Source organism: Haliotis asinina, chromosome 15 (genome assembly GCF_037392515.1).
Source record: "Haliotis asinina isolate JCU_RB_2024 chromosome 15, JCU_Hal_asi_v2, whole genome shotgun sequence".
Classification (NCBI taxonomy): Eukaryota; Metazoa; Mollusca; class Gastropoda; order Lepetellida; family Haliotidae; genus Haliotis; species Haliotis asinina.
The window spans coordinates 11287772-11315556 of NC_090294.1; the positions used below are offsets into that span (position 1 = coordinate 11287772).

The 27785-nt window shown below is 40.2% G+C and overlaps 1 protein-coding gene across 1 annotated transcript in view; it reads right to left on the bottom strand.

The window, feature by feature from the left end:
- Positions 1-398: 398 nt before the first annotated feature.
- LOC137266118 (serine-rich adhesin for platelets-like) overlaps positions 399-27785 on the bottom strand; it is a 35709-nt gene continuing 8322 nt past the window's right edge. The window contains exons 3-13 of the mRNA XM_067801615.1: positions 20029-20080; positions 15889-16078; positions 14162-14385; positions 11153-11407; positions 10065-10160; positions 8551-8683; positions 7920-8131; positions 6305-6556; positions 1769-1810; positions 1195-1516; positions 399-1119 (exon numbers count right to left, since the gene is read on the bottom strand). Coding sequence (XP_067657716.1) covers positions 399-1119; positions 1195-1516; positions 1769-1810; positions 6305-6556; positions 7920-8131; positions 8551-8683; positions 10065-10160; positions 11153-11407; positions 14162-14385; positions 15889-16078; positions 20029-20080 — 2499 coding nt within the window. The remainder of the gene's footprint in view (positions 1120-1194; positions 1517-1768; positions 1811-6304; positions 6557-7919; positions 8132-8550; positions 8684-10064; positions 10161-11152; positions 11408-14161; positions 14386-15888; positions 16079-20028; positions 20081-27785) is intronic.

The window sequence follows — 27785 nt, forward strand, 5'->3', positions numbered from 1 at the left end:
ATTAAAAAGATCTTCCAGAGACACTAATTTGCAATTGAGGGGACATTTGGTATTCTCTGAGAGCGTGTGACCCTCAAGATCATTGACGTATTGCATGCAAAACATATTGAGCTAATACTTTCAGAATGGTGTATTGTCTAGATTTAGCGAACAACAGACTGGTCATGTATATACTGGACCAAAATAGTTAGGGATATATGTAAATTTTGAACTTATGAATAATGATGTATTCATTCATTGACACACTGATGAAATATCAATCATAAATATACCAATATCCTTAACTTATTTTGTCAAATATAGTCTGGATATGTAGGTCATCCCGAGGTTTCATTTTAGTATTTTCACTTCTTTCAGTTTGTTGAAGTCTTCTTTCTTGTTCACACGATCGATGGTTTTCATTTCTTGCACAGGTTGGCTACCAACATGTGTATATGTAGGGTCAAGGTAGCCGAGTCGGCGAGAAGCAGTAAGATGCCCACGAAAGACAGGAACGTTATGGCCACATAACCAATGCCTTGAGAACTGGGACGTTCATCTGGGGCACTCGTCCTTTTTCGAATCTGTTTGGAAAGTAGGTCCGACTCCAAATGAAGTTTTTCTTTGATTTCTTGGACAATCTTGCTTGTGTCTTTGTCATTCAATACCAGCTTACACTGGCACGGACATAGTTTCGCATCTGTCGTTGCCACTGCTCCTTGCAGAGAAGCTGAAAATAATGACATTGTGGTTTCAGAAGGTAGTAAAATATGTCCCGATGAGAGGCTGTTATAGAAAGTGTTCTCAAGGTAAGAATTTGTCGCTGTTGTGTCTTGTGTAGGCTCAGTTGAGGAGACCATAGGATGATCTGTGACTGTTGAAGATAAATCAACCAATACGCCTGAACCTAGATACGTGCTATATTTTACACTAGGACTTGATGGTTCCAGGAGAATTTCATTGTAAGTTGACGTCGGATGCGCTGATGACAGAGATGCATCTCCTGTTCCAATATGTGACGATTCTTGAAATACGGACGAGGTAGAGAATATACTTGGAATACTGACAATGCCTTCTGCAAAGGAAGAAGATGGAGATGGTGTTGCTGGTGAAGGTTCGTCTGTAAGAAACACAGATTCACTTGGTACAAGTGAAGGGTCTTCTGTCACAAACACGGAGTCAGTTGGTGAAGGTGAAGGTTCGTCTGTTCCAAACGCAGATACAGATGTTTCAAATGAAGTTACGTCTGTCACGAACACAGACTCAGTTGGTACAATTGAGGGGTCTTCTGTACCCCAAACAGATTCAGTTGGCAAAGGTGATGGTTCGTCTGTTAGAAACGCAGATTCAGTTGATAGTATTGAAGGTCCGTCTGTCACAAACACAGATTCAGATACTTCAAATGAGACAACAGTGTCATCTATAAGAGATGACTCCTCCAACACTGACTGTGTTAACACATTAGATGATCCAGGGTCAGCCGACGTAATCTCCACAGACATACTGGAAGAGCTTTGCAGATTCGATACATTTAAACCTGAAAGATAAGAATGACTACACATGGGTCAATGTGAATAAAAATATCAATTTCACGATGTTTGACCCAAGACAGCAGCAGACGGGCCTCCAACATGATCAACGAAAATTTGAATGACTCCCTAAGGAAGTTAATTCCCTAATTTATCTCCAGAATACTCCCTGTGTTCTACATTGATTGGAACTCATGGCATGCATCAGCCGATACGTCATACAAACAACGTTACGTTTCCAGACGACAGCTGAAACTTACCTTGAACTGGCTGCACAACAGTGGCTTCGCCAAAATATAAACCTGCAACATACAGGATATAAAACACATGAACCACCTACCACTATAGAGTATTACAACCTGGATATTTACACTGATAGAAAAGTAAATATTATATATTTTGGATTACAGTCAGTCTAATTAGCTACTCGTGTCTTTTAAGTGGGTTACATTTTCACCTGTCAAATGTCTTTGTGTGAAATTCCTTGGGTAGCCTCTTTACTGTAAACTAGATCTACAAGTTACACAATTACGGCTTGTTTGTGTGTCCTTATGAAACGAACAGCAAACAGCTTTGGTATGTATTCATGGATTTGTAGTGAATGAGTATCTCTTTTTCTGCCGTTAACAACATTCGACCAATACAGTGGCCGAGGATACCAGAAATGGGCTTCACACATTGTACCCATGTGGGGAATCGAACACGGGTCATCGGCGAGACGAGCGAACGCTTTAACCACTAAGCTATCCCACCGCCCCTGATTTGGCAGGAATGTAACAACAGCGCGACATTTAGCCTTTAACTTAAATGCACGTTTTGTGGAGAGATAAACAAAAACTACAATCATTTTAAAGACAGCCAAGACACTCTTTACTTGATCATTGACTTTGACAAATGCTTTAGTTTTGGAGATCGTCCTGACTTTGATACACTTAAATTGTGTATCGGGTTGGAGAAAAGGTTTTTACGTCTTTTAATGTAATAACGGTAATAACTGCTATTGGTCCCCGAAGCCGTATCCCACAGAATTAACTCCAAATCTCTAAGTAAATACGAGAGCGAAAACAACACATCACCAACTTATTTTCCATCGATGCAAATCCTTATTTATACATAAAATCAATCACATTTCTAGCAATCAATTCAGATGTCCGATCACCTATAGATGTAGATATATACAGCGTTTCAACTAATTTACATCCATCACATGATTCATGGTTTGATAAGCTACATTAATTTGCAGTAATGTAAAGAAACTAATGGGAATATTTTCAAATGTTTTTCTAATTGTCAGCCATGCGTAACTATTGACACTGTCTTGCAAACAAAGATATTGAGGACAGTCTGAGTAGCATTCCTGACACAGTCACAATTTGCTTTACTTGCGTAAGTGCCTCTTCTGCCTGATTTGCTGTTACCATGCTTTGTGAACAGTTTTTACATACACACACACACACACACACACACACACACACACACACACACACTAAATACGTGCAAAAGCCTCTTCACCAGTTTAAACACTATCTTTGATTATCATTACCTGATTGTCTGCACTTACATGGAAACACAATTTCTTATAATATTTACAAAACATATCGGTTTTTCATGGACATTAAAAACTGTCTGCAAACTTCACAGCAAACAATAGCAAAAGCATTTCCTACTTGGCAAGTAAACATTACACAAGTATGCAACTTATTCCATCGAGCCTGCTATAAAAATTATCAATAACACCGATATACCATGAAAAGGTATGATTCATTGTTTTTCGTAGTTCACGGGCTAATCGATCATATGAACGTCTTCGATGAGAGTGCTGTACAATCACGATATTGGCTTATTAGGTCCCTCGTTCAAAAATCGATTCGATTTTGGTGCCAACTATCTAGATATGCTTGTCTGTGATTTCGGTGGCTGCTGTCCATATGATGTTTGTGACTTGTATTCTTTTGCGCATTCCAAGAACGATAAACTTGACTTGCGTTTCTTTTGTCGTTAAGTATAGGTCTCGCGGCAGTTTGGATGAAAAGTACAAGTACGAATAAACAAGTATTGATTACTAGTCTGTCGTGCTGATATGAATAGTCAATGTTGTGACCTGACTGATATGCCAATAGGTAACGGGATTGATCTAAAGTGTGAGTAGTTTCATAAATCGATTGTCTTAGTATTCATAAACAACGACTAGACTATTTATATGCAGCTTAGAACCTGCCTCAAAGTAATATTGAAGCCATAAGGTGTATGTATATATATATATATATATATATATATATATATGTAAGTAATTTGTATGCACTTGTGGTGTATTTTATACTACTGTCTTGCATAGCATTTATAATTTGGATATTGTGTGTAGGTACAATATTGAAGGCGTTCAGTTAGAGCACCAGCCATTTGATTCAGTCCATATCTGGGAATTATGCGTAATACAGTAGTTTTCGGTCATAATGGTATTTTCCATAATTGTAAACTCCGTCTCTTGCCACTGTATATCTATTTAATGTTTACGTAATGTTTAAAGGTTAAGTTCTGTTTAAATGATGTATTATAAACTGCTACACAAACACATGTACCATGATACATTGATGAGTGTTTAACACTACCATCTGGCTGGACTCATTCTACGGATGACCCTTGTCATCTATGCAGCTAGCCCGTTTACACTGAGCATGTCAAAACATTTATCGATTGAATATTTCTGTCAAATTATAGTACCCACTAGAACACCAGTTTGGAATCGATGGTACTACATTATCATGGCTCTCTTCAAACTTCAAGTCAGGTAGTGCTAGTAGCGGAAAAAAACTCTCTATGAGGGCTATCATGGTGTACCACAAGGCCATTGTCTGAGAATTATTCTCTTCCTTCTGTACAAGTGTCTGGCTAGCTACCCCTACGAACTACTGAAGCCCATTCTTAACACAATGGCTACGAATAAGGACGAAGCTCCTCAATGCCACACAAATTCAACACTCCTCATTACTCCCACTGATGATAATCAATTGATGATAATCGGCTGATAAATGCTTTTAAGTCAGACTCAACTCATTACACTCTCAAGCGAATCGAGATCTGCAGTCGTGCGATAAAATCATGGTTAACAAGTAGAAGCCTAAACTTCTATTATGACAAAGGTCTACCTGTTGGCAAACACCTGAAAGGGATCGTGGGCAGAAATGTCAATATTGACTCTTCCCAAGCTACATTTTCCACATTGAAAGATCTAGGTGTCTGGAATGATTCCGATCTCTCCATAGCAGCTCCATTAGACAAACTCAGCAAAAACCATGCTACTTCCATCTGCACAATACCGGAAACATCAGAAAGTACATCACTACAGAAAGTTCTCAAGTCCTGTCAAGTATCATTTCTCAGCTCGATTAAATCACTTCATTTGACTGCTTTGAAATCCATGTCGGCTATATTCTCGAGGCCTTAATTGGTTCATTATTACATCTCGTATTGACTTTAAGTTCTCCCATATTGTCAACAAGTATACGTCTACACAATCTTGCGCCAGCTTATCTCAAGGATCTCATCACAGAATACACCTCGACAAGAACTCGATCTCAGAACCAGTTCCTTTTAGAATCTTTTACGCAGCTCCTTGTTTGTAGCAGCCCATGTTTGTCGTAACAGTCGGCTAACAGTCGGATCATATTGTGTAGATCGATGCTCATGTTATTGATCACTGGATTGTCTGGTCCTGAATCGATTATTTACAAACCGCCGTCATATAGCTGGAATATTGCTGACATTAACCAATCAACCAACATAAGTTTAAACTTTGACGTTGGTTTGACATTCCTTTTGACGCCAGCAGACACGATCAAAGTTTCAAAGTTTTGTAAACCATTGAATTAGGATAATATCTCGAGGAGATCAGCTGTAATTAAACAATATCTGAGAAACTTTATAAAAACTGCAACATACGCATGATCAAGTGAAACCTGGTTTAAAATTAATCGACTCTGTACCATTGTCGGTGAACTTAGGTCCGGGTCAATCGACCCATTTGGCTTTATTGCACCGGATCCATAGTCTGCTAACAGCAGACTGTAACATTGTACGTATCGTGTATGGAAACCTGGCATTTAGCAGATTCCAACATCACCCATAGCCGACAGACGTTGCGCTGCGCGTTCAAACACGCCTCTTCGACAGTTCATGCAAAGACAATGAATGAGTTCTGATAAAGCATAACTACATGATAATTAGTCCCTCTTGCTTTTGATTATTGAAAACAATCCCTTTAGATTTGGTTTGGTTTGTTGGATGTTTAGCAGCGCATTCAGCAACATTCCAGCTGTATGCGACGGTCAGTAAATAATCGGTTCTGGGTCGGACAATCCAGTGATCAACAGCATGAGAATTGATCTGTGCAATCCTGGTGCGTTGACATGTCTACCAAGTCGGCGGACCGGACCGCCCTACCCCTTTAGTCACCTCTTATGGCATGCTGAAGACCAGCAAATCAATGAATGAGTGACTGGATACATGACTTCCATGAAAGCACCACAAAGATTATTTTTGTTTGTTGGTTGATTATTTCCGTACGTATCATTATTCAGTAATTAATCAAGATTCCGACTACATGGCGGTGGTTCGTAAATAATCGAGTCTGAACCATACAACCCAGTGATCAACGTCATGAGCATTGACCACTTCGGATACTATATCGTGAGTCAACCAAGTCGGTGATACGGACCAACCATTAGTCTGCCTTTACGACAAGCTTACGGAAATTACGTATGGTATAAAGTAGTTCCATAACCACGTGCAAGACTCACCAAAGTCGCATGACCATCGGTACAGTTTCCAGCTGGATTGCCCAGTTTCGTAGTTAGTTGGATTGAACAGATGTTGCGGATCTTGACTTGTGTGAAGATAGCACTTCTTGCTAAAGAGCCCCTTGTAATGAGAGTAGCCAACACAGTCAGCGGTGGTCTGGCATTCTCCTTCACACTCAGCTTGGTCAAGATTGCCCTTGTTTGTGTAATCCAGACCTTTCGCCCTGTCCAGTATTAAGTATGCACACCTTACTGAAATAAGAACATATATACTGTAAAACGAATAGCACGCTAGAGAATAATCAGTCTCGCTTATCTGTAGGAACAGATTATGTTGGAGGACTGAAAATTACACAGGGGGTAAGTCCGGAACCGGAAGTTGATCATCTTCAAGTACCGTTTCCCAGATAGACTGTAGATCCCGGTAGAGGGAGGGAGTTCCAAACTTTGTAAGATTTTAATATTTCCAAGAAGTAAATGTTTATGAAATCGACTTTATAAGTTAGTTTATAATGATAGGATAGCCTCAACATTCTCATGTAGTACAGCTAGGGAGAGAGTGGATTTATGTTTCCTTCTTTCACTTGCTCATACAATCTCATACCATGTCATACAGTCTCATACAGTGACTATTACCATTCCTGGAGATGTTCAGCAGGTGTAGATACTGTGTAGATATTTCAGTCACAGTTAAATAGATAACGCTTAAGTGACTAAAATTGCCCGGTGCTGTTCTTAACTGTGCATGTGTTTTCAGATACTGCTGCTGGTAGGATAGGATGTCGTCGACATTTGTGTCATCTATCTGTTATCACACGCCTTTGATATGTGTTCGTACAATTGATTCTGCGTACTGTATATTTGGTTGTTAATGTTTGATTGAACCATAGCTAGTTAAATCTTCCTTCTGTACACACAAGGGAATGTTTGCACTATTTGTACCGTCGACGACTATTGATGTTATATCATGGATAGATAAATCTCCCGGCTTATAAAACACAAAAGGTTGCCTGTTAGCACTATCTCTAATGTCATTGGTTATCGTTTCACACTATGTCATACAACCCAGCCGGCGACACACAGAAATGTAGTACATGTCTAATGTCATTGGTTATCATTTCACATAATTTCATACAACCCAGCCGGTGACACACAGAAATGTACAGTACATGTCTAATGACATTGGTTATCGTTTCACACAATGTCATACAACCCAGCCGGTGACACACAGAAATGTACAGTACATGTCTAATGTCACTGGTTATCGTTTCACACAATGTCATACAACCCAGCCGGTGACACACAGAAATGTGCAGTACATGTGTGTAGTGTGTCCTATGGTGTAATATCAAAAGAGGTTAAAATATGGCACTTGTTTGTCCCTGCACTCGGCATTAATGTATACGACAAGGACCTGGTCAGTTCGGAGTCAGTATACTGTGTCTGAGTTGGGTATTCATGCTTAACTGTGGAATGGTATCTCAATAAGCTAGCTGTAATAAACCAACTTAAGTTTGGGCTAGTACAAGCAGTCACGCATGCACACCCATGCACGTCGTCATATGTGGCAGGTATTCTTGGGACGTTAAAGCCCCATTTCACCTTACCTACTTACCGTTCGGCTTCTGGCACACAAATGGTTGCTTGTGTTGGCAGTTGTTGGTAATCCACGTGTTGTTATTGTTAATAGGGACAGCTGTCACACACACTGTCTCTGTGCCGACGGGTGGATATCCAGGCTGGAAGTAATGCCAGGTGATTCCTGAACCATCGACCCAAGTAAATCCGCTCGATGAAGATCCACTTAGGCCAATCCAGAAAGACAAGCTAGCGAAGAAAAATATCAACTTATCTATAATTACAGCCAATGTGGTAAATTCAAACATTCGTACTGTTGTGCTGAGGGATATTGTATGAAATATTCGTAACAGAAAGAGAATAGATAGATTCTATTCCAGTTGTTTGTGGATTTGTCGTATACGTATATTTAAATCCCGTCATGAGAAGTTCATTATCCTAGAAGAGCAGTCGTGATGTTCCGGGTTAGAAGTGGTCTTCAACAACCGATGCTTATCCCAAGAAGCGACAATCTAGTGATCAACAGCAAGAGCATCGAACTACGCAGATGGGATACGAGGACATGTGTCAAGCAAATCAACGATCATGTCATTCGCCTCTCATGACAAGCATGGGTTACTGAAGATCAGTTCTAACCCGGATCTTCACGGGTCATGTACATTACAGACCTGTGAGATCCAAATAGTTTGTGAAGCCTCAGGGCGTCTTCTGTTGTCCGGAGGACAACGAGTTGCTGACTGTTGCTGGCACAGATCGCCCTGGCCTCAGGCCACGTCATGTTCGTAGAAAATAAGGTATACACTGAAACGAAGTTTGTTTTCGAACTTATGAAACGCTCTGATTTAATCTTGCAATATTATTTAGCCTTACGTAAGGGACAGAAACCGTAGTGTAACGGCTATATGCTTCAAGTCTTCACCTGTCACGCCGTGGGACAGTGATGGATTTCAAATAAACAAATAAGCCCATATTGAAGCAGCTTGAACCATCACTCATTGTACTTGATTCTGAACTCACTAACTACATGCCAAACACCCTCGCTCACACAGCTAATACTCTCATTTGACACTAACTCTCTCTCGCCTCATACTGATCACTTTCTCACCTGATACTAATTTCTACCTCTTTTGATACTAACCTATTTCTCACCTGATACTAACCTCTCACACTAATCTGATTCTCACTTCTTTCTCACCTCTTACTAACCTATTTCTAACCTGATACTAACTCCTTTCTTACCTGATGCTGACCTATTTTACATGTGATGCTAACTTCTTTCTTATCTGATACTAACTTCTTTCTCACCTAATACTAGACTCTCACACTCAGCCGATACTAACCTCTCACACTCACGTGATACTAGCATCTCACTCTCTCCTGTTACTAACCTGCTTTACTCACCTGATACTAACATCTGATGCTGATGTGTTACTAGCCCTCCGTTCACTAACATGATACTAAGATCTCACACTCACCTTATGTATTCTCAGTTCACACCTGATACTAACATCTCACTCTTACCTGTGTACTAACACCTTCGTTCACTAACATGATACTAGCATCTCAAACTCACCTGCTACTAACACCTGCGTTCACTAACATGACACTAACGTCTCACACTCACCTGGTACTAACACCTGCGTTCACTAACATGACACTAACATCTCACACTCACCTGGTACTAACGCCTTCGTTCACTAACATGATACTAACATCTCACACTCACCTGGTACTAACGTCTCACACTCACCTGGTACTTACACCATAGTTCAGTAACATGACACTAACGTCTCACACTCACCTGGTACTAACACCTTCGTTCACTAACATGATACTAACATCTCACACTCACCTGGTACTAACACCATCGTTCACTAACATGATACTAATATCTCATACTCACCTGGTACTATCACCTTCGTTCACTAATATCATACTAACATCTCACACTCACCTGATACTAACACCTTCGTTCACTGACATGACACTAACACCTCATACCCACCTGATACTAACATCTCACACTCACCTGATACTAACACCTTCGTTCACTGACATGATACTAGTATCTCAAACTTACCTGTTACTAACACCTTCGTTCACTAACATGATACTAGTATCTCAAACTTACCTGTTACTAACACCTTCGTTCACTAACATGACACTAACATCTCACACTCACCCGATGTATTCCCAGTTCCAGCTGAGCCCGGACATGACGTGAAAGGTTTGACCGAGACGAGGTCGGACGCCGGAAAACTGGTGTGATTGACCACATCTGTCAAATGATCATTTACCTTCATGGTCATGTCCCACAAATCATTGGTCATACTCTATACTTCAAGTCAGACTGTTATCATTTTTTTGTTGTTGTTGTTTTTTGTAAAATAGACCTTTGGAGTCGACTTCCTGAATTAGTCATAGATTCTGGTTTCGTTCTGGACCAGGCAATATATTGATCATTACCATGCGTATCTGTTTACGCGATTGACAGATGATGACGTGCCAATAAATTCGGGGAGCATGACCATCCGATCGCGTCTTTCAACAACTCAAAGATCACACCCGGATCTTCCCGGGTGAATAATTGAAGTGTGCAACAAGATGTATATCAGTACTCAATAAGGATATATATGTACTGTCACCAGACAGAGAGAGCTGACAAAAGTTCTCTATCTTAGAACAAAGGCAGCTACTACAGATCTCCACCGTTTAGACTGGACAGACACTGAAGGCTCGAGCAGACAAGCCTTTGTTCTTTGATGGCTGTCATACTGAAATATACGACTTTCATAAAGCACGGGAATTTATCTTCAGCAACCAAGGATTACTAGGGGTAACTAGAGGGTTCGGGGATCAGTCTCGTTGATTTGGTTTATGACCAGATAGTGTGGTCCAGATTAGATTATTTCCAGGCAGCCGTCATACTACTGGGAAACACTGAGGCAATAAACAAACAAGTGGAAATATCAAAATATTTTTTCTGGCAATACAAGTATCTGATTACCACCATAAGACCAACCTGTTTTGAACAAAGTTATTGGTTCGGACAAAAAGTCAAAGAAAGTGAGAAGGAGAGAAAGGCAGACAAGCAGCAAGAAAGAAAGTAAGAAAGAGAGAAAGAAAGAAAGAAAAAAGAAAGAAAGGAAGGAAGGAAGGAAGAACGTTCGAAGACTCACTTTCAAAGCAGATCATGAACAAATTTATTGTTTTGGACAAACGGTCAAAGAAAGAAATGACGGGAGAAAGAAAGAACGTTGCATGACTTACTTGCAAAACACGCCTTTTTGTAGAGGTCCTCTCCGGTTGAGGCAGCTATATTACTCGATTCGTCGAAGTGAGTTGAGTCTGAAGCGAAGTGTAGATCACATTTTGTTGGTGACGAGGTGAAGCCCCAGCACTCAGCGGTTCCCTCTACAGCAACGTCACACAGACCTTGGCACTCACTCACAGAGAGAGCACCTGCTTCATAGGGGGCGACGTCCACGCCACGACTGTCAGGGACCATCTCATAATTACATATGCCTGCAAGAGGTGTGATTTTGGTTAAATGATTATGTGATAGAGTTATATTGAACTTTTAATAGTATGTGAAAACATGTGTTATATTTGGAATTACACTTTCTCAATAAAGATTATTTCGTACTTTTGGGAACCAAGTGCCATTGGACATTCGTACCCACACTCTTAGCAGCCGCCAGTGCATAAAGTCAGAGAGCTCAAACTACCCATCCAAGTGTGGGTTCGAATCCCGGATGGGACTCAACGCCCAAAATGTATTTGAATCTGAATTTTACAAAGATGGTGTAATCCAAATTAAATGCATTTGTTACATTTGACCAAAGAGACATATCGTGTTCATGCTATTTGTGGCGGAAAGGGACAAGTTAGCTTGTGAAACAGGTCAAAACAGACACTGACGAACTTGTAGTTAGTCTGGGAATTTTGCATCAATGAACACTAGATCCCAGGAGAAGAGTCAGTGAAAAATCAAATATATTAAACATCCACGACGATGATACAAAACACTTCTTTATAGGCTCTCTGTGACATATTATTACTGATTGGTTTGCTTGTTTGTTTGTTGTTTGACATGGCACACAGCAATATTCCAGCTATACGGCTGCGGTCAGTGAATAATCGAGTCTGAACAAGACAATCCAGTATCCAACATCACCGATCTACCGAAATGGGATACATTGACATGTCAACCAAGTCAGCAAGCCTGACCACCCGAACGCCTCTTAGTCGCCCCTTACAGAAACATGGGTTACTGAAGACCGATTCAATTCAATTGCTGAACCCAGTACATTATTGATAAACAACAGAGACAAAGGAATTCCTACGTGAAACATTTGACGTATACCAACTTGAATCATTCTCTAGTGAAAGAGACCATTAAGAGTAATGGATCATTGACATTCAGTAACATAAAAATCAGTGACGGTTTAGCGAAGCGAAACTTGCTGATAAAACTTGTCCACTTCTCACTATTCACACTGGAGACGGTTTCATTTTTTAAATATGTCGCAAGCAGCATGAAACAAAGCGAAATGGAATTAATCGATAGAGCCACAGAACTAAATAATCGAGTGATGTCAACACAACGCTTACTTAGACGATACGGGTACTTTGAACTTTGTTCAAGTCATAAGTGCATATTGGCGTTCATCTTCTTTTGAAAAGAACGAGTGTCGAAGAAACTACAGACAACGCAAAATTGGTCGACATTTTGTATTCATGGCAATTGTTACATATCGAATTCTAAAAAAACCCAAAACTGTAACTCTTAACCTATACCGTCTTAACCTAATTTATTGTTAAAGTAACCAAAAGCCATTTTACGTATTTAATAACTGCATAAATATTGGCTCAAATGTCTGTAAAGTAACCGCCATGGTTGTACAAAATGTTATGATGGCATGATAGCAGTGTAAATAAAAGCGGCGTTAGAAAAAATATGAAGTGATGATGATCTTCACCTACGAAAAACAACGGTCAAGCTATCAAAATAACACCTACGTTGGATGACTAGGATGATGAAGTCTAGACTACATGCAATGTGAAATGATGGGTCCGAGATATATCCTGGGCACCTAATATGTTCCAGAATATTTCAATCACTTAGTGAGCATTTGAGGATCGACATCATCTTGGAAACTTATTGCTAACATGGCAGCGTTGAATTTAGAGTTCAGGATGTATTGACGACCTAGGTATTGCTCTGCATTTAATCGCACACCACTGTATCACCGTGCGGGGTGGTTGGGTAGCCTTTGACCCTGGTTCGAATCCCCACATGGGTAAAATATGTGAAGCCCATTTCTGGTGTTACCAGCCGCGATGTTGCTGGAATATTGTTAAAAGCGGCATAAAAACCAACTCAGCCAGGCAGTGTATTAACGTGCAAAGCATTAACCTACGTCCCCTGGCTTCACAGAGAACACGATACAGTTAACGGACACATTAATGTGCAACATCAGCCTACACATGACAGTATTACCCTGTACACTACAACACTAACCTCCACACGACAACACACAAATATACATGTACACACTACAACACTAACCTCCACACGACAACACACAAATATACATGTACACACTTCAACACTAATTGCGCTGATCGATGCTGATGCTACTTATCACTGGCTTGTCTGGTCGAGACTCGCTTATTTACAGACCGCTGCCGTACAGGTAAAATATTGCTGATTGTGGCATTAAACTAAACTCAATTACTACAATACTCACCTGCACGCTACAACACGACCCTGTACAATACAACACCAACCCGCACATTACAACACTAACCTGCACACTACAACACTAACCTGCACACTACAACACTACCCTGCACAGTGCAACACTAACCTGTACATTACACCACTAACTTGCTCATTATAACACCAACCTGTACATTACAACACTAACCTATACACTACAACACTAACCTGCACACTACAACACCAACCTGTACAATACAACAATAACCTGCACACTACAACACTAACCTGTACATTACAACACTAACCTACACACTACAACACTAACCTGTACATTACAACAATAACCTACACACTACAACACTAACCTGTACAATACAACACTAACCTACACACTACAACACTAACCTGTACAATGCAACACTAGCCCTCACACTACAACAATAACCTGCACGCTACAACACTAGCCCCCACACTACAACAATAACCTGCACACTACAACACTAGCCCTCACACTACACCATTAATCTTCGCTCTATTTACGTCCGCCGTACCTCCAACCTTTTCGCAGACATACTGATTTTCAGCCTTGCAATCGGCGGTAGAGAACCCGCCATTTGGGAACCACCTGAGGCACAATTGTGTTGTCGGCAAGACTGGTTCCAGACCACTGGCCCAGTTGGCAGTAATGGTGCCCGCCACTTCGCAGTCCAACCACGAGTAGATGCCCGGGACAGCCTCGACCTTGTTGTATAGTCCAATATAGTGGGACTTCAGGCTTGAGGAGAGATGCGACATACAGATTAGCATTGTGTACCAGTGAGCACGTTGGTATTTTAAATTCATGTTTATTACACCCTTTAAAGATGTCACTGTTTAATAATTTTACAGTACTATTGCACATTGTCTTATAACATCGGGTGATGCCTACGTATGACGTCAAAGTTTAAAGTTATGACGTCACAATGTTAATACCTCCTTCAGAGCAGTATTATATCTTGCTCGACTTTCTTAGGAAAGAAGTACTTTGCTCTATATTATTTTGCTAATGATGGGTGAGTAATAAATAAAATAGTAAGCCCTGTCATACCATTTTTATTAAGATCTAATGCTACTGTGTCAGAGTTGTTAGTATGATAACGTTCAACCAACGAGTGAGCAACAACCATGTATTACAAGGAACATCGTTTATTTTTGTTTATGTATATCAGTTTGACATACTAATGATTACCTTAGTAATGTATTCCAGTACACATAAGACCTACATTTAATTTCATTGTAGCCTGATAATAAAAGAATCGGTGTTTAACAATATAATATACATAATTATTATATTTATAAATATATGTAAATATATAACACTTAAGACACATATAAGCACATGTACAATTGCAATTTTGATGTCCATGCCCTAAGATATAAGCACCCCTGTATATAGTTTACACCGAAAGTGTATTTGTTTTTACCTAATAATGTAAATATATGCATATACTGTACGCAATGAGTATGGTAGAACATAGTGTATATATCGTATTAGATATATGAATGGTTGTGTGGTTAATTTATTACCCTTAAATTTCTTCATTTAGCTTATCTTTAATAACCAACTTTCCATCTTCACTAGAATGAGACGCAAAACGTTTCCTCATGTTTTTCCTGAACTGTCATAGAGGGGGATAACCCGGGATGGCGTAGTTTATGTAAAAAAATTATGATTAAGGTTTTGTTAAATGACAGGTGTTGACACAAACAGATAGGAAATTCTATACGTCATTTGTACAACCAGTGCAATGTGTCACGTGACAGATTTGACGTACACCATGGTAAATCTGCATACATGGTTTCGTATGCTTTGGTTGTTGACCAATCAGAATTCGACAAACTTATCTAAATGGCAATACTATCAATGTATAGACTGTACAACACAATTAGAATACATATGCTGTGTATTACAATGTATCAGTGCATACACATATGTAACACAGGTACATAATTATGTATAGGCTTGGTAATGTATATATCAGTGCATAAACTGCATGATATACTTATCAGTGTATATACAGGGTATATATGACCAATATAATATAGGTGTACGTTTAATGTTACACATCTGGGAGGTCTTCAGTTGTCGCTATTCATGAAAAACTACACGTTTGTTTACATGTTTAAAAACTCGATCACGGCGTGCTCTCAATGAGGATCACCGAACTGTCCGATCCTGGCTCGACTGTTTACTTAGTTTGGTGTAATATCGAACAGTGAAACACACGTTGTTCCTTACAAGCCAAGATGCGTTTTCCACGGTGCCTGCTGTGCTAACTGATCAGCGCGTTGCTCCATAGCTGCGTCTTTCAGGAATAACAGTTCAGATCCCAGTGCTTCGCAGAGGTACTGTGCTTCATTCCAAGTTCTCTTGTCTGTGTACAACGTCCATGTCGTCATCGACGTTGGCAGAGTCGACGCTGAGGTCACTGCTAAAGAGAAGACTATGGACACATATACTTTTGAATATGTCGCAGGAAATTAACACTCGGTAACAGTTAGCGCCGGTTCAATTAAGTTTTGTAGGTGTTTGCACTCAGCAATAACATTCCAGGTATATGGCTGTAGTATGTAAATAATCGTGCCTGGGACAGAAAATATAGTGATTGACATCGTGAGCATCGATATACGCAACTGGGGTACGGTGACAAGTGTAAACCAGCTTAGCGAGCCTGCTCACCCGATCCCGTTGGTTGCCTTTTACGACAAGCATTGGTTGCTGGTGGTCAATTCTAACCCGGATCTCTACGTGTCGGTTCATTTAAAACAAAGAGCATACCTACCGTTACACGTTATATGAACCATCAAACATCAACCCGCTACTTCCTGTTACAGTATTTATTATGCTTTAAGCCGCTTTTAGCAATATTCCACTAACATCATGGCGGGGAACACCTGAAATGGGCTTCACACATTTTTATCCACGTGAGGAATAGAACTCGGGTCTTCGGCGTGACGAGCGCATGCTTTAACCACAAGGCTACCCCACCGCCCCATAGTAATGTGAAAACATGTTATCCTTGACTTGTTACGAGCAGTACATGTATATGTCGAGGTATCCACTGTTTCGTAGGCGATAAGCGTCGGCATTGTAGTGTGCCACCAATAATAAATTATACCTTTTTCAGGCATTACGTTACTTTTTTTTAAACATCTAGTTACATAAATTCTGTTCTATTTGTTTTGGTCCTCTGAAGAATATTTGAACAGAAGAAGATCGTGCAAATATCAAAGTAAGGAAAATGAACTCAATCGATCATTATTATGAAATATCCCTTTCTGTCGTATGCCATTGTGCCTACATCAACGTCCGTTGTCGTGGTCGACGATGTTGTCGTTACACTGTGCTGTAGCAAAATCCCTTTCCGGGAATATTGACAGAGTCCGCTCACTGCCGGCTTCCTTGCATCCCCGGCAATAGTGCAGTTTCTTCTCGGTTGGAACTTTTGACACATCAAATATGTTTTGGAATAACGCATTTTATGGCAAATAACAATAGCTATTTAAGTTTTAATGTGGAAGATCAACGAGTCTTATACTGTGAAGTCGTGCCTGAGATAACCGATGATAGGATGCGGTTCCCTAAAGTAATGTCGGAAACAGAAAAAATTAGACTATCGATGGTAATTGGGTCGCTCACCCAGGTATGACGACGGGCCGTCGACTCACCTGGCATGAAATGCAGGAGCTGATATTGGCACAAGGGGCCCTCTCAAAGATATTTTTGCCTTTTCTTTTGTGTGTTTGGTCGACAGGACTGGATAATGTTACACATATGTTAGGACATGCCGTGTACTTCCCTATTTTAATTCCGCTAAGGAATTATCCTATCTTAGCCGATATCTCTATCCCCAAGCCCGAGCGCAACCATCGTTTGCTCCACCCGTCCAGGTTTTGGTTTTGAGACGACCCCCTCCTACCTGTTTTTTTTTATAGTGATAGTGAAACTCCATCGTCGCTTCATCCTTAACAGCTTCAGCATGAAAGTTATTATTTTTTACGTCAGCTGTCGTTTGTCATGAAGCTAAGTCTATTTTCAAAATGGACATTTAAAAAGTGCCCTTTGTAATATAACATCATTGAACATTAATTTGCATATAGCCATGGTCTGTTCCCATAAGTCGCTTTGGACTTTGGAAACATCTGCATAACTCATTTCTGCATGAAAGGATCTCTCCTTAGTCAAGTCACGTTCCTTATCTCGCTACAGCTGGAACTGGCCGAACTTGAACAGGTATTTCACACGCTCACATATCAACAACATAAACTGTTGAGATAAACGTGAAAACCTATTTCTGACATTACTTTAGTGACCCTGTCAAGGACAGTCAATAGTCCAAGGACACAATCTCCAGACCATGCGTGACGTCATCATGGCTTCATCAATGATGGTTTGTTGGTTGTTTATCGATGCACTCAGCAATGTTCCAGCTATATGTAACCCATGAAGGTCTGGGTGAGAATATTGATCTTCACTAACTCATGCTTGTCGTAAGAGGTTGCTAACGAGATCGGGTGGTCAGGCTCGCTTACCTGGTTGACACATGTCATCGGTTCCCAGTTGCACAGATCGATGCTCATGCTGCAAAACTAAACTCACTCACTCACTCTCTCCAGATATACAGCGGCGGTCTGTAAGTACTCAAGTCTGCACTAGACAATCCACAGCATGATCATCGATCTACACATCGATCATCGATCTATGTGATGACATATGTCACCCGATCCCGTTAGTCGCCTCTTACGACAAAACACAGATTATGGTCTGAAATGAGTAGGTGAGTGAGTTACATTTTTTATAATGTAGCGACGAGAACAAGTTAATTATAAACAAACGTCTGTCTACAAGGACAGTAAAACAGAACGTAGAAGAAGTGTTGTCCTGGCATGCTGATCTCCGTCAAGTCGCCTTTTGTGAATAAGAAAGAAAACAGTGATCTTTACTTGGTGAAACAACACAAAGCGCCTGTGCCATTCCAATCTTGGCACCAATGGTGGCCTGGTTGGCTCATAAGTGCTGTTAGATCCGGTTGTAAAGACACAAGTTGAAATTCGCCTTTCCGTTATTGTACTGATTTCTCGTTTGGTAACAGTAAGTTTACACAGACGCGACCTGTCCGAGACCAGGCTGCGATCAGCGATCTCACCGGTCGCGTACTTTCTGTTCATACCGAACAGGATTTGACTACAACAAAAACCTTTAGAATTTTCATATTTAAGGCAACATGTTTGAGACAGATGCGATCGGTCTTACATATCACAACTATATTGAAATACGGTCGTGATCCCTGGAGAGTCACCAGACAAGCACTTGAAACACTATGAAAAAGATGGCTGTTGCCCCTTGCCCCTTGTCCCTTGTCCTGCAGACTGAAGCGACTACTGGAGCACTAGAAGCCCCTGAAATTGTCCAGATCATTGCAGAGATGTATACTACTTTACAACTTCATGAGACTGAGGCACCCAGACTTCCAGAACGTCGTGTCAGGTACACGGGGACAAGGGATGGAGCTGTATGACAACAAAGCTGCCCCTGAGTCTCCAAGACTGGACGAGATCAGAGGAACTGCACGCTGAACACGACTGACCTGCGAGCTACCTGTGAGTTTTTTCAGACTTGTGCGATCATACTGCTACCGATTTCACAACCTCACTGCGAGTTGGACCGCTTGCAGAAGTTGTGCGAGTGTGGAGAACCATTCGCTAACCTCGCCTAACCTTACGCCACCGGTGGGGAGTGATGCTTTCGGTGGTGACAGAGACCTCACGGCGACCTCACGGCGACCTCACGACGACCTCACGGCGACCTCACGACGACCTCACGGCGACCTCACGGCGACCTCACGGCGACCTCACGGCGACCTCACGGCCACCCAACTACGACTTCATGCGAGTAGGAGTGCGACACCTTTTCGGTCGAGGATAGGTCGCACACCCAGTGTAAACATGGCATATCCGGGGCAGATCGGGTTATATTGTGAAGCGTAGTAAGGTATGAAGGGGATCTTTATGTATGATGTGAAGTTTCAATATGATTAAAAAATGCAGTGCTACTATTTGTAAGTAGTACGGTGGGTTGGTTAGTAGTTAAATCGTTCGCTCGTCACACTAAAGATCCGGCTTCGATTTCCCACATGTATACAATGTTTGAAGCCCATTTCAGGTGTCCTCGCCATATTTCTGGATTATTGCTAAAAGCGGCGTAAAACTAAACTCACTCACTCACACATTGTAAGTGTCACACCTGTGACAGCTAAATTCAAAATAAAATATCATTTCCCTTGTTATTCAATGGTAATAAATACACCAGGGAGATATTTTTGTATTTTTAATGCCTTCATGCAGTAGTCAACTACTTTTAATTGTCTCTATAACCTACCTGTCATCATGGTAATTATCGCAATGTCGACAGCAGCCGCCATAGCTTCCTCCTGAAAATGATACAAAAACAGTAGCAGTTGAGAAGTAATTGAGTGTTTTTAATTGATTCGTCTTTGGTAGCGCGGCAGTGAATCGGAACTGGTGATTGCTTTTCTGTTGTTTGGTCCAGATTCCATTGGCTAGGGTTGCCGTCATATTGCGATGGCTTTGTGTTTAACAATTAATAATTTGCCTTTCAGCTTCAGGAACTAGTTCATAAACATTTCAAGACAGCAGTGTAAGGGTCTGTCAATAGATAAAGCAGATATACAATTTCACGCTTCATACACTTCGAAGCAACATGGCTCAGCGCTCCTTGAGCCCTTAAATTCAAACTAAATACCAAATTTCTGCTACCTGCCCATTTCAAAGTTGAAACAAGAACTTCAACTAGTATACAATGTATTTAGAAATCTCTACACCATGCTAAAACCAACGAACAACAAAAGAAATGTAATTCAGTCCACAACTGTTTTCTAAAGACACAAATCAATCCAAAACAAACCAAAAAAAAAAAAAAGGAAACAATGACAGTGCACCATAGTAAAGCAGTAACGGGAGCAAACATTGCCCATGTCAACAGCAGTAGAACAACCCTAGCGGGCAAACATTTCCCATGTCAGCTACAATAGCACAAACCAAGCGAGCAAACATTTCCCATGTCAGCTACAATAGCACAAACGAAGCGAGCAAACATTTCCCATGTCAGCTACAATAGTACAACCCTAGCGAGCAAACATGTCACATGTCAACTACAGCAGAACAGGCTTAGTGAGCAAATATTTCCCATTTCATCAACACTAGTACAGACCCAGCGAGCAAATATTTCCAATTTCATCAAGTAGTACACGCCGAGCGAGCAAACATTTCCCATGTCAACTACAGTAGTACAGGCCGAGCGAGCAAGCATTGCCCATTTCATCAACAGTACTACAGGCCTAACGAGCAAAATATTTCCCATGTTAAATACAGTAGAACAGGCTCAGTGAGCAGATATTTCCCATATCATCAACCGTTGTACAGGCCGAGCGAGCAAATATTCCCCACCTCAAGTACAATAGTACAGGCCGAACAAGCAAACATTTCACATTTAAATTACAATAGTATAAAGCCGAAAGAGCAAATATTTCCCATGTCACCTACAGTAGTACAGGCCGAGCGAGGAAATATTTCCCTTGTCAACTACAGTACTACAGTTGAAACGAGCAAATATAGTCTGGTTCATAATTATTGAGAATTTTTCTTCTTACTTTGAGCTATCCTAACACCTCAACTGATTCACTGATACTTAAAACTAAGTAATGGTATAAGGGAGGTAACTCATCTTGGCCTACTGAGTATAGTACAATTAGAGTTACCTCCCCTGAATTTGTAGCAGACGTCATTTTCCTCAGCACTGTCAACAATGTCTGCTGAAGATAAAAGAAGGTTGATTTTTGAGTTGTGTAATCAAGGAACTGATGATGTAAATACACTGGCAGAGAGAACAGGAACTCCTCTTTCTACTGTGTATAGGATTAGGAGGAATTTTAAAGAGGGAAAGGATTTTGGGCATCAGAAAGGAGCAGGGAGACCCAGAAAATTGGACTTCTCAGATCGCGTCCGGCTGGGAATTTTAGCGTCTAAAAAGCAAAGGGCAAGCATCTCCAACATCAGGTATGAAATGATAGAAAGGGGATCAACAGTTGTATCAAAATCTACAGTTAGAAGAAATTTGATTGATCTTGGATGGGAGAAAAAGACTGGAATTCTTTCTCCTCTCATGAAACAAGAACATAAAGACAGGCGTGTTGAGTGGTGTTTGGCACATGAAAACTTTGACTGGGAAAATGTCATTTTTACTGATGAAAGCTCAATATGGGTATATCCCAATAATGTGAAAATATTGACAAAGTCTGCGTCAGCACCGTTGTATCGACGACCTAAATATAGCCCAAAGTTTCATGTATGGGGAGGGATATCCTTATTAGAAACGACCCCGCTGTGTGTGTTTGAGGGAAATCTGACAAGTCAACGCTACACTAACATATTAGATAATTTTCTGCTTCCAAGTGCACATGTGTTTTATGGAAATGACTGGATTTTGCAGCAAGATAATGATCCTAAACACACCGCAAAACATGCCAAGCAGTGGTTTCAGGAGAAAAATGTGACTGCATTACCATTTCCTGCATATAGTCCTGACTTAAATCCCATTGAGAACATTTGGGGGATGATGAAGGAATGTGTGAATCAAAAGGGGTTGACAAAAATTGAAGACATGAAGAGAGAAGTGGTCCGATACTGGGTCAGCATAACTCACGAGACACTAACCTCTCTGATAGGAAGTATGCCTACCCGTCTTAGACTGTGCCGTGAAGCTCAAGGAGACTTGATAAAATATTAAATTGTTACCTACACAACATGAAAAGGTCAGTTCACTTTCACAATACATTCAATTTTATCTGATTTGTTCTCGTTTAATAATATGAAATGCTTTAGCTATTCTCAATAATTTTGAACCATACTGTATTTCCCATGTCAAGTACAGTAGTACATGCCGAGCGAGCAAATATTTCCCTTGTCAACTACAGCACTACAGTTGAAACGAGCAAATATTTCACATTTCAACTACAGTAGTACAGGCCGAGCGAGCAAATATTCCCCACCTCAAGTGCAATAGTACAGGCCGAACGAGCAAACATTTCCCTTGTCAACTACAGTACTACAGTTGAAACGAGCAAATATTTCCTATGTCAACTACAGTACTACAGTTGACACGAGCAAATATTTCTCATGTCACCTACAGTAGTACATGCCGAGTGAGCAAATATTTCCCATGTCAACTACAGTACTACAGTTGAAACGAGCAAATATTTCCTTTGTGAGCTGCAGTACTACAGTTGAAACGAGCAAATATTTCCTATGTCAGCTACAGTACTACAGTTGAAACGAGCAAATATTTCCAATGTCACCTACAGTAGTACATGCCGAGCGAGCAAATATTTCCCTTGTCAACTACAGTACTACAGTTGAAACGAGCAAATATTTCCTTTGTGAGCTGCAGTACTACAGTTGAAACGAGCAAATATTTCACATTTCAACTACAGTAGTACAGGCCGAGCGAGCAAATATTCCCCACCTCAAGTGCAATAGTACAGGCCGAACGAGCAAACATTTCCCATTTAAATCACAATAGTATAAGCCGAAAGTACTACAGTTGAAACGAGCAAATATTTCCTATGTCAACTACAGTACTACAGTTGAAACGAGCAAATATTTCCCATGTCAAGTACAGTAGTATTGGCCGAGCGAGCAAATATTTCCCTTGTCAACTACAGTACTACAGTTGAAACGAGCAAATATTTCCTTTGTGAGCTGCAGTACTACAGTTGAAACGAGCAAATATTTCACATTTCAACTACAGTAGTACAGGCCGAGCGAGCAAATATTCCCCACCTCAAGTGCAATAGTACAGGCCGAACAAGCAAACATTTCCCATATAAATCACAATAGTATAAGCCGAAAGAGCAAATATTTCCCATTTCAACTACAGTAGTATTGGCCGAGCGAGCAAATATTTCCCATGTCAGCTGCAGTACTACAGTTGAAACGAGCAAATATTTCCTATGTCAACTACAGTACTACAGTTGAAACGAGCAAATATTTCCTATGTCAACTACAGTACTACAGTTGAAACGAGCAAATATTTCCTTTGTCAACTACAGTAGTACATGCCGAGCGAGCAAATATTTCCCTTGTCAACTACAGTACTACAGTTGAAACGAGCAAATATTTCCCATGTCAAGTACAGTAGTACATGCCGAGCGAGCAAATATTTCCCTTGTCAACTACAGTACTACAGTTGAAACGAGCAAATATTTCCTATGTCAACTACAGTACTACAGTTGAAACGAGCAAATATTTCCCATGTCACCTACAGTAGTACATGCCGAGTGAGCAAATATTTCCCTTGTCAACTACAGTACTACAGTTGAAACGAGCAAATATTTCCTTTGTGAGCTGCAGTACTACAGTTGAAACGAGCAAATATTTCCCATATCAGCTACAGTACTACAGTTCAAACGGGCAAATATTTCCCATGTCAACTACAGTAGTACAGACCGAGCGAGCAAACATTTGCCACGACAACAACATTTCACATATCATCAACGACGTTTCGTTGTGGATTTTTACAGAAAAGAGGCATCACATACAACAGAGAACTTGTTATCCATGAGGAATCTTACTTTCTTATTAGTGACCAACTTTAAAATGTCAATCAAACAGATCAAGAGGAGTACAGTCCGAGGAAGCAAACATTACGCAACACAGGCCATTCTGATTTTCATAATTTGAATGTGCATAATATTCTGTCAGTATTCTTTAAATCCCGGTTGCCTTGTTTACAGCATATCACCAACAATGTATCACCATCTACAAAGTTTTTCACAGGATACGTAATGTTTCCGTTTGCTGTAACTGTGGTTGCCTTGTTTACAGCATATCACCAACAGTGTATCACTATCTACAAAGTTTTTCAGAGGATACGTAATGTTTCCGTTTGCTGTAACTGTGGTTGCCTTGTTTACAGCATATCACCAACAGTGTATCACCATCTACAAAGTTTTTCACAGGATACGTAATGTTTCCGTTTGCTGTAACTGTGGTTGCCGTGTTTACAGCATATCACCAACAGTGTATCACTATCTACAAAGTTTTTCAGAGGATACGTAATGTTTCCATTTGCTGTAACTGTGGTTGCCGTGTTTACAGCATATCACCAACAGTGTATCACTATCTACAAAGTTTTTCAGAGGATACGTAATGTTTCCATTTGCTGTAACTGTGGTTGCCTTGTTTACAGCATATCACCAACAGTGTATCACTATCTACAAAGTTTTTCAGAGGATACGTAATGTTTCCGTTTGCTGTAACTGTGGTTGCCTTGTTTACAGCATATCACCAACAGTGTATCACTATCTACAAAGTTTTTCACAGGATACGTAATGTTTCCGTTTGCTGTAACAGTGGTTGCCTTGTTTACAGCATATCACCAACAGTGTATCACCATCTACAAAGTTTTTCACAGGATACGTAATGTTTCCGTTTGCTGTAACTGTGGTTGCCTTGTTTACAGCATATCACCAACAGTGTATCACTATCTACAAAGTTTTTCAGAGGATACGTAATGTTTCCGTTTGCTGTAACTGTGGTTGCCTTGTTTACAGCATATCACCAACAGTGTATCACCATCTACAAAGTTTTTCACAGGATACGTAATGTTTCCATTTGCTGTAACTGTGGTTGCCGTGTTTACAGCATATCAACAACAGTGTATCACTATCTACAAAGTTTTTCAGAGGATACGTAATGTTTCCGTTTGCTGTAACTGCAGTTCTGTTTTATTATGTTAAGACCCCGGATAACAACAGTCCAGCTTTACTGTGGAGGTCGGTCCAGTGACAATCACATGCTAAAGAACCTAATTAGGTAAACAGTATAATGGAAGCTGTCTAAACCGGCATCTGTCCAATCCAATAAGTTGTCAATACCAGCGGAAAAGCTCAGGCAGGTCCGTGACTTGTACATTTATCATCAGCTCTACAATCTGGCATGTTGTTAAACTGGATTATTTCTTCAGTCCTCATGAGTGAAGGTTTAGACAGCTTCCACTGTATTTTGTTAACGCTTTCTTATTATTAGTTGAATGACATGACGCACATGTTGTGGGGGCGATTTCTGTCTGTAACATTTAGCAGGAAGACCCACACTTTGCCATGACTATAATCCTCTTCATAGTAACGAAGAGGATTATAGCCTTTACCAAGACGACAGCCTCTTCGTTTTTAAATGCGATCGACCCATACGTTTGAGCTTCACAACACGAAAGTCTCAATTGGAGATATCATCTCGATGATGGAACACATGTCTTGGAGCATCAAAATGAGAAAATATCTGTACGAGATATCATCTCGATGACAGAACGTTTACAATGGATTTTCAAAATGAGAAAATCTCAATACGAGATATCATCTCGATGATGGCAGACATATTTAGAGTTTCAGAATTACATAATCTCGTCGGGATATTCACTGAATGAACGAACACGTATGGTGAGATTTCAAAATGAAATAATCTAGTACAAAAAATACACTTGATCAAAGAAGAAATATGATGGAGTTAAAACATGAGATAGTCTCTGTATAAAGTATAAACTTGATCATAGAACACGTAGAACATACGTTAAAAAATTACATATCTGTACACGATATCCACTCGATGACTGAACACATACATTGGAGTTCCAAAACTACTTCATCTCAGTAGGAAATCATAGAACATACATGTTGGAGGTTCAAAATTAAACAATATGAACCCGACGATAGAACACACATGAGTTTTAAAATGATATGATCTCTGAACTAAAAATAAACTCGATAATGAGTTGGAGTTACAAAATGGAGCAATAACTGTAGAGGACATCTACACGATGATAAAACTCATTGGAATTTCAAAATGGAAAAAATCCACTCGAAGGTGGAACATACATGTTGGAGTTCTAAATGACTTAATATGTATTTAAGATATCCACTCGATCATATAACTTGCACGTTGATAGTTGTAAAATAACATACTCTCTATACAAGATGTCTACTTACGGAAACAGAATTATTATCCACGGCTAGAATCAACTACTGTGAGGGAAGTACCGTTGTCAATATCACGTCTGTACGCTCCACAAGTCACGTGCTAAATGTGCTATACACATCAACCTGCTGTCAATCACAGAACGGTAAACCATCCCTGATCTCCTCGACCAATCGGTTAGCGGTAGCAAGTGCTCGACTTGTGCCCAAGCCGTGGTAGTTTCTTTGAATATTTAAATACGTTTACAAAAATCGATTGATATGCGATTAAGTTTATAATCGTGCCACTTTTGTTCCATTACAATGTCTCAATGAGTATTGTATGCAGATGCAAATCAATATGCTTCCTGTAAACACACTTCAGGGATAATCTTAAAGCAATAGTTGTTCTTAAATCTCACAACGATTCCTGCGTCATGACATACCGCGAGGACAGGCAAGAGATATGCATGTACGTAATTTTGATAGGTGTTATATTCATGCAAATTTAGTTACATTAAATAACAATGTACATTCAGCCTGCATCATGGGCTTTTTTATTAAAAGTATTCAACGTAACGTTTCCAATAAAGGCGATAAACTTTTTCACATTCATAAGTAGGTTCTAGCATCTGTGCAAGCCGGACTGCCCCATATGCCTAATAAATGGCATTAGCTGCCATACAACTGTTCAACATTGTGTTCGATACTGTACTCGATATTGTCTTTGATTTCGTAATCGATATTGTGTTCGATATTTATGAAATGAAAACACCAAAGATGGAGTTATATTTTGCTCGTGGTAGGGTCAGGTTTGCGACAGTTATTGACAGCCCCCGTTACAAATCAACTTAATCTTAAACAATTTTTAAGCAGGGAACTATGGTCCGTTTGACACAAAAGCTGACCGATGAATAGCAATCCAACTTGAAAACTAATAAACATAAAACACTCAATGAAAAGCTGACCATAATTAAAACATCAAACAAGTATCGTATAGCGTTTGACACAAAAGCGGACCGATGAATTGCAATCTAACTCGAAAACAAATAAACAACTATACTTGTAAATATCTAAGGTAAGAACCGCTAACCTTGGCGCTTCAAGC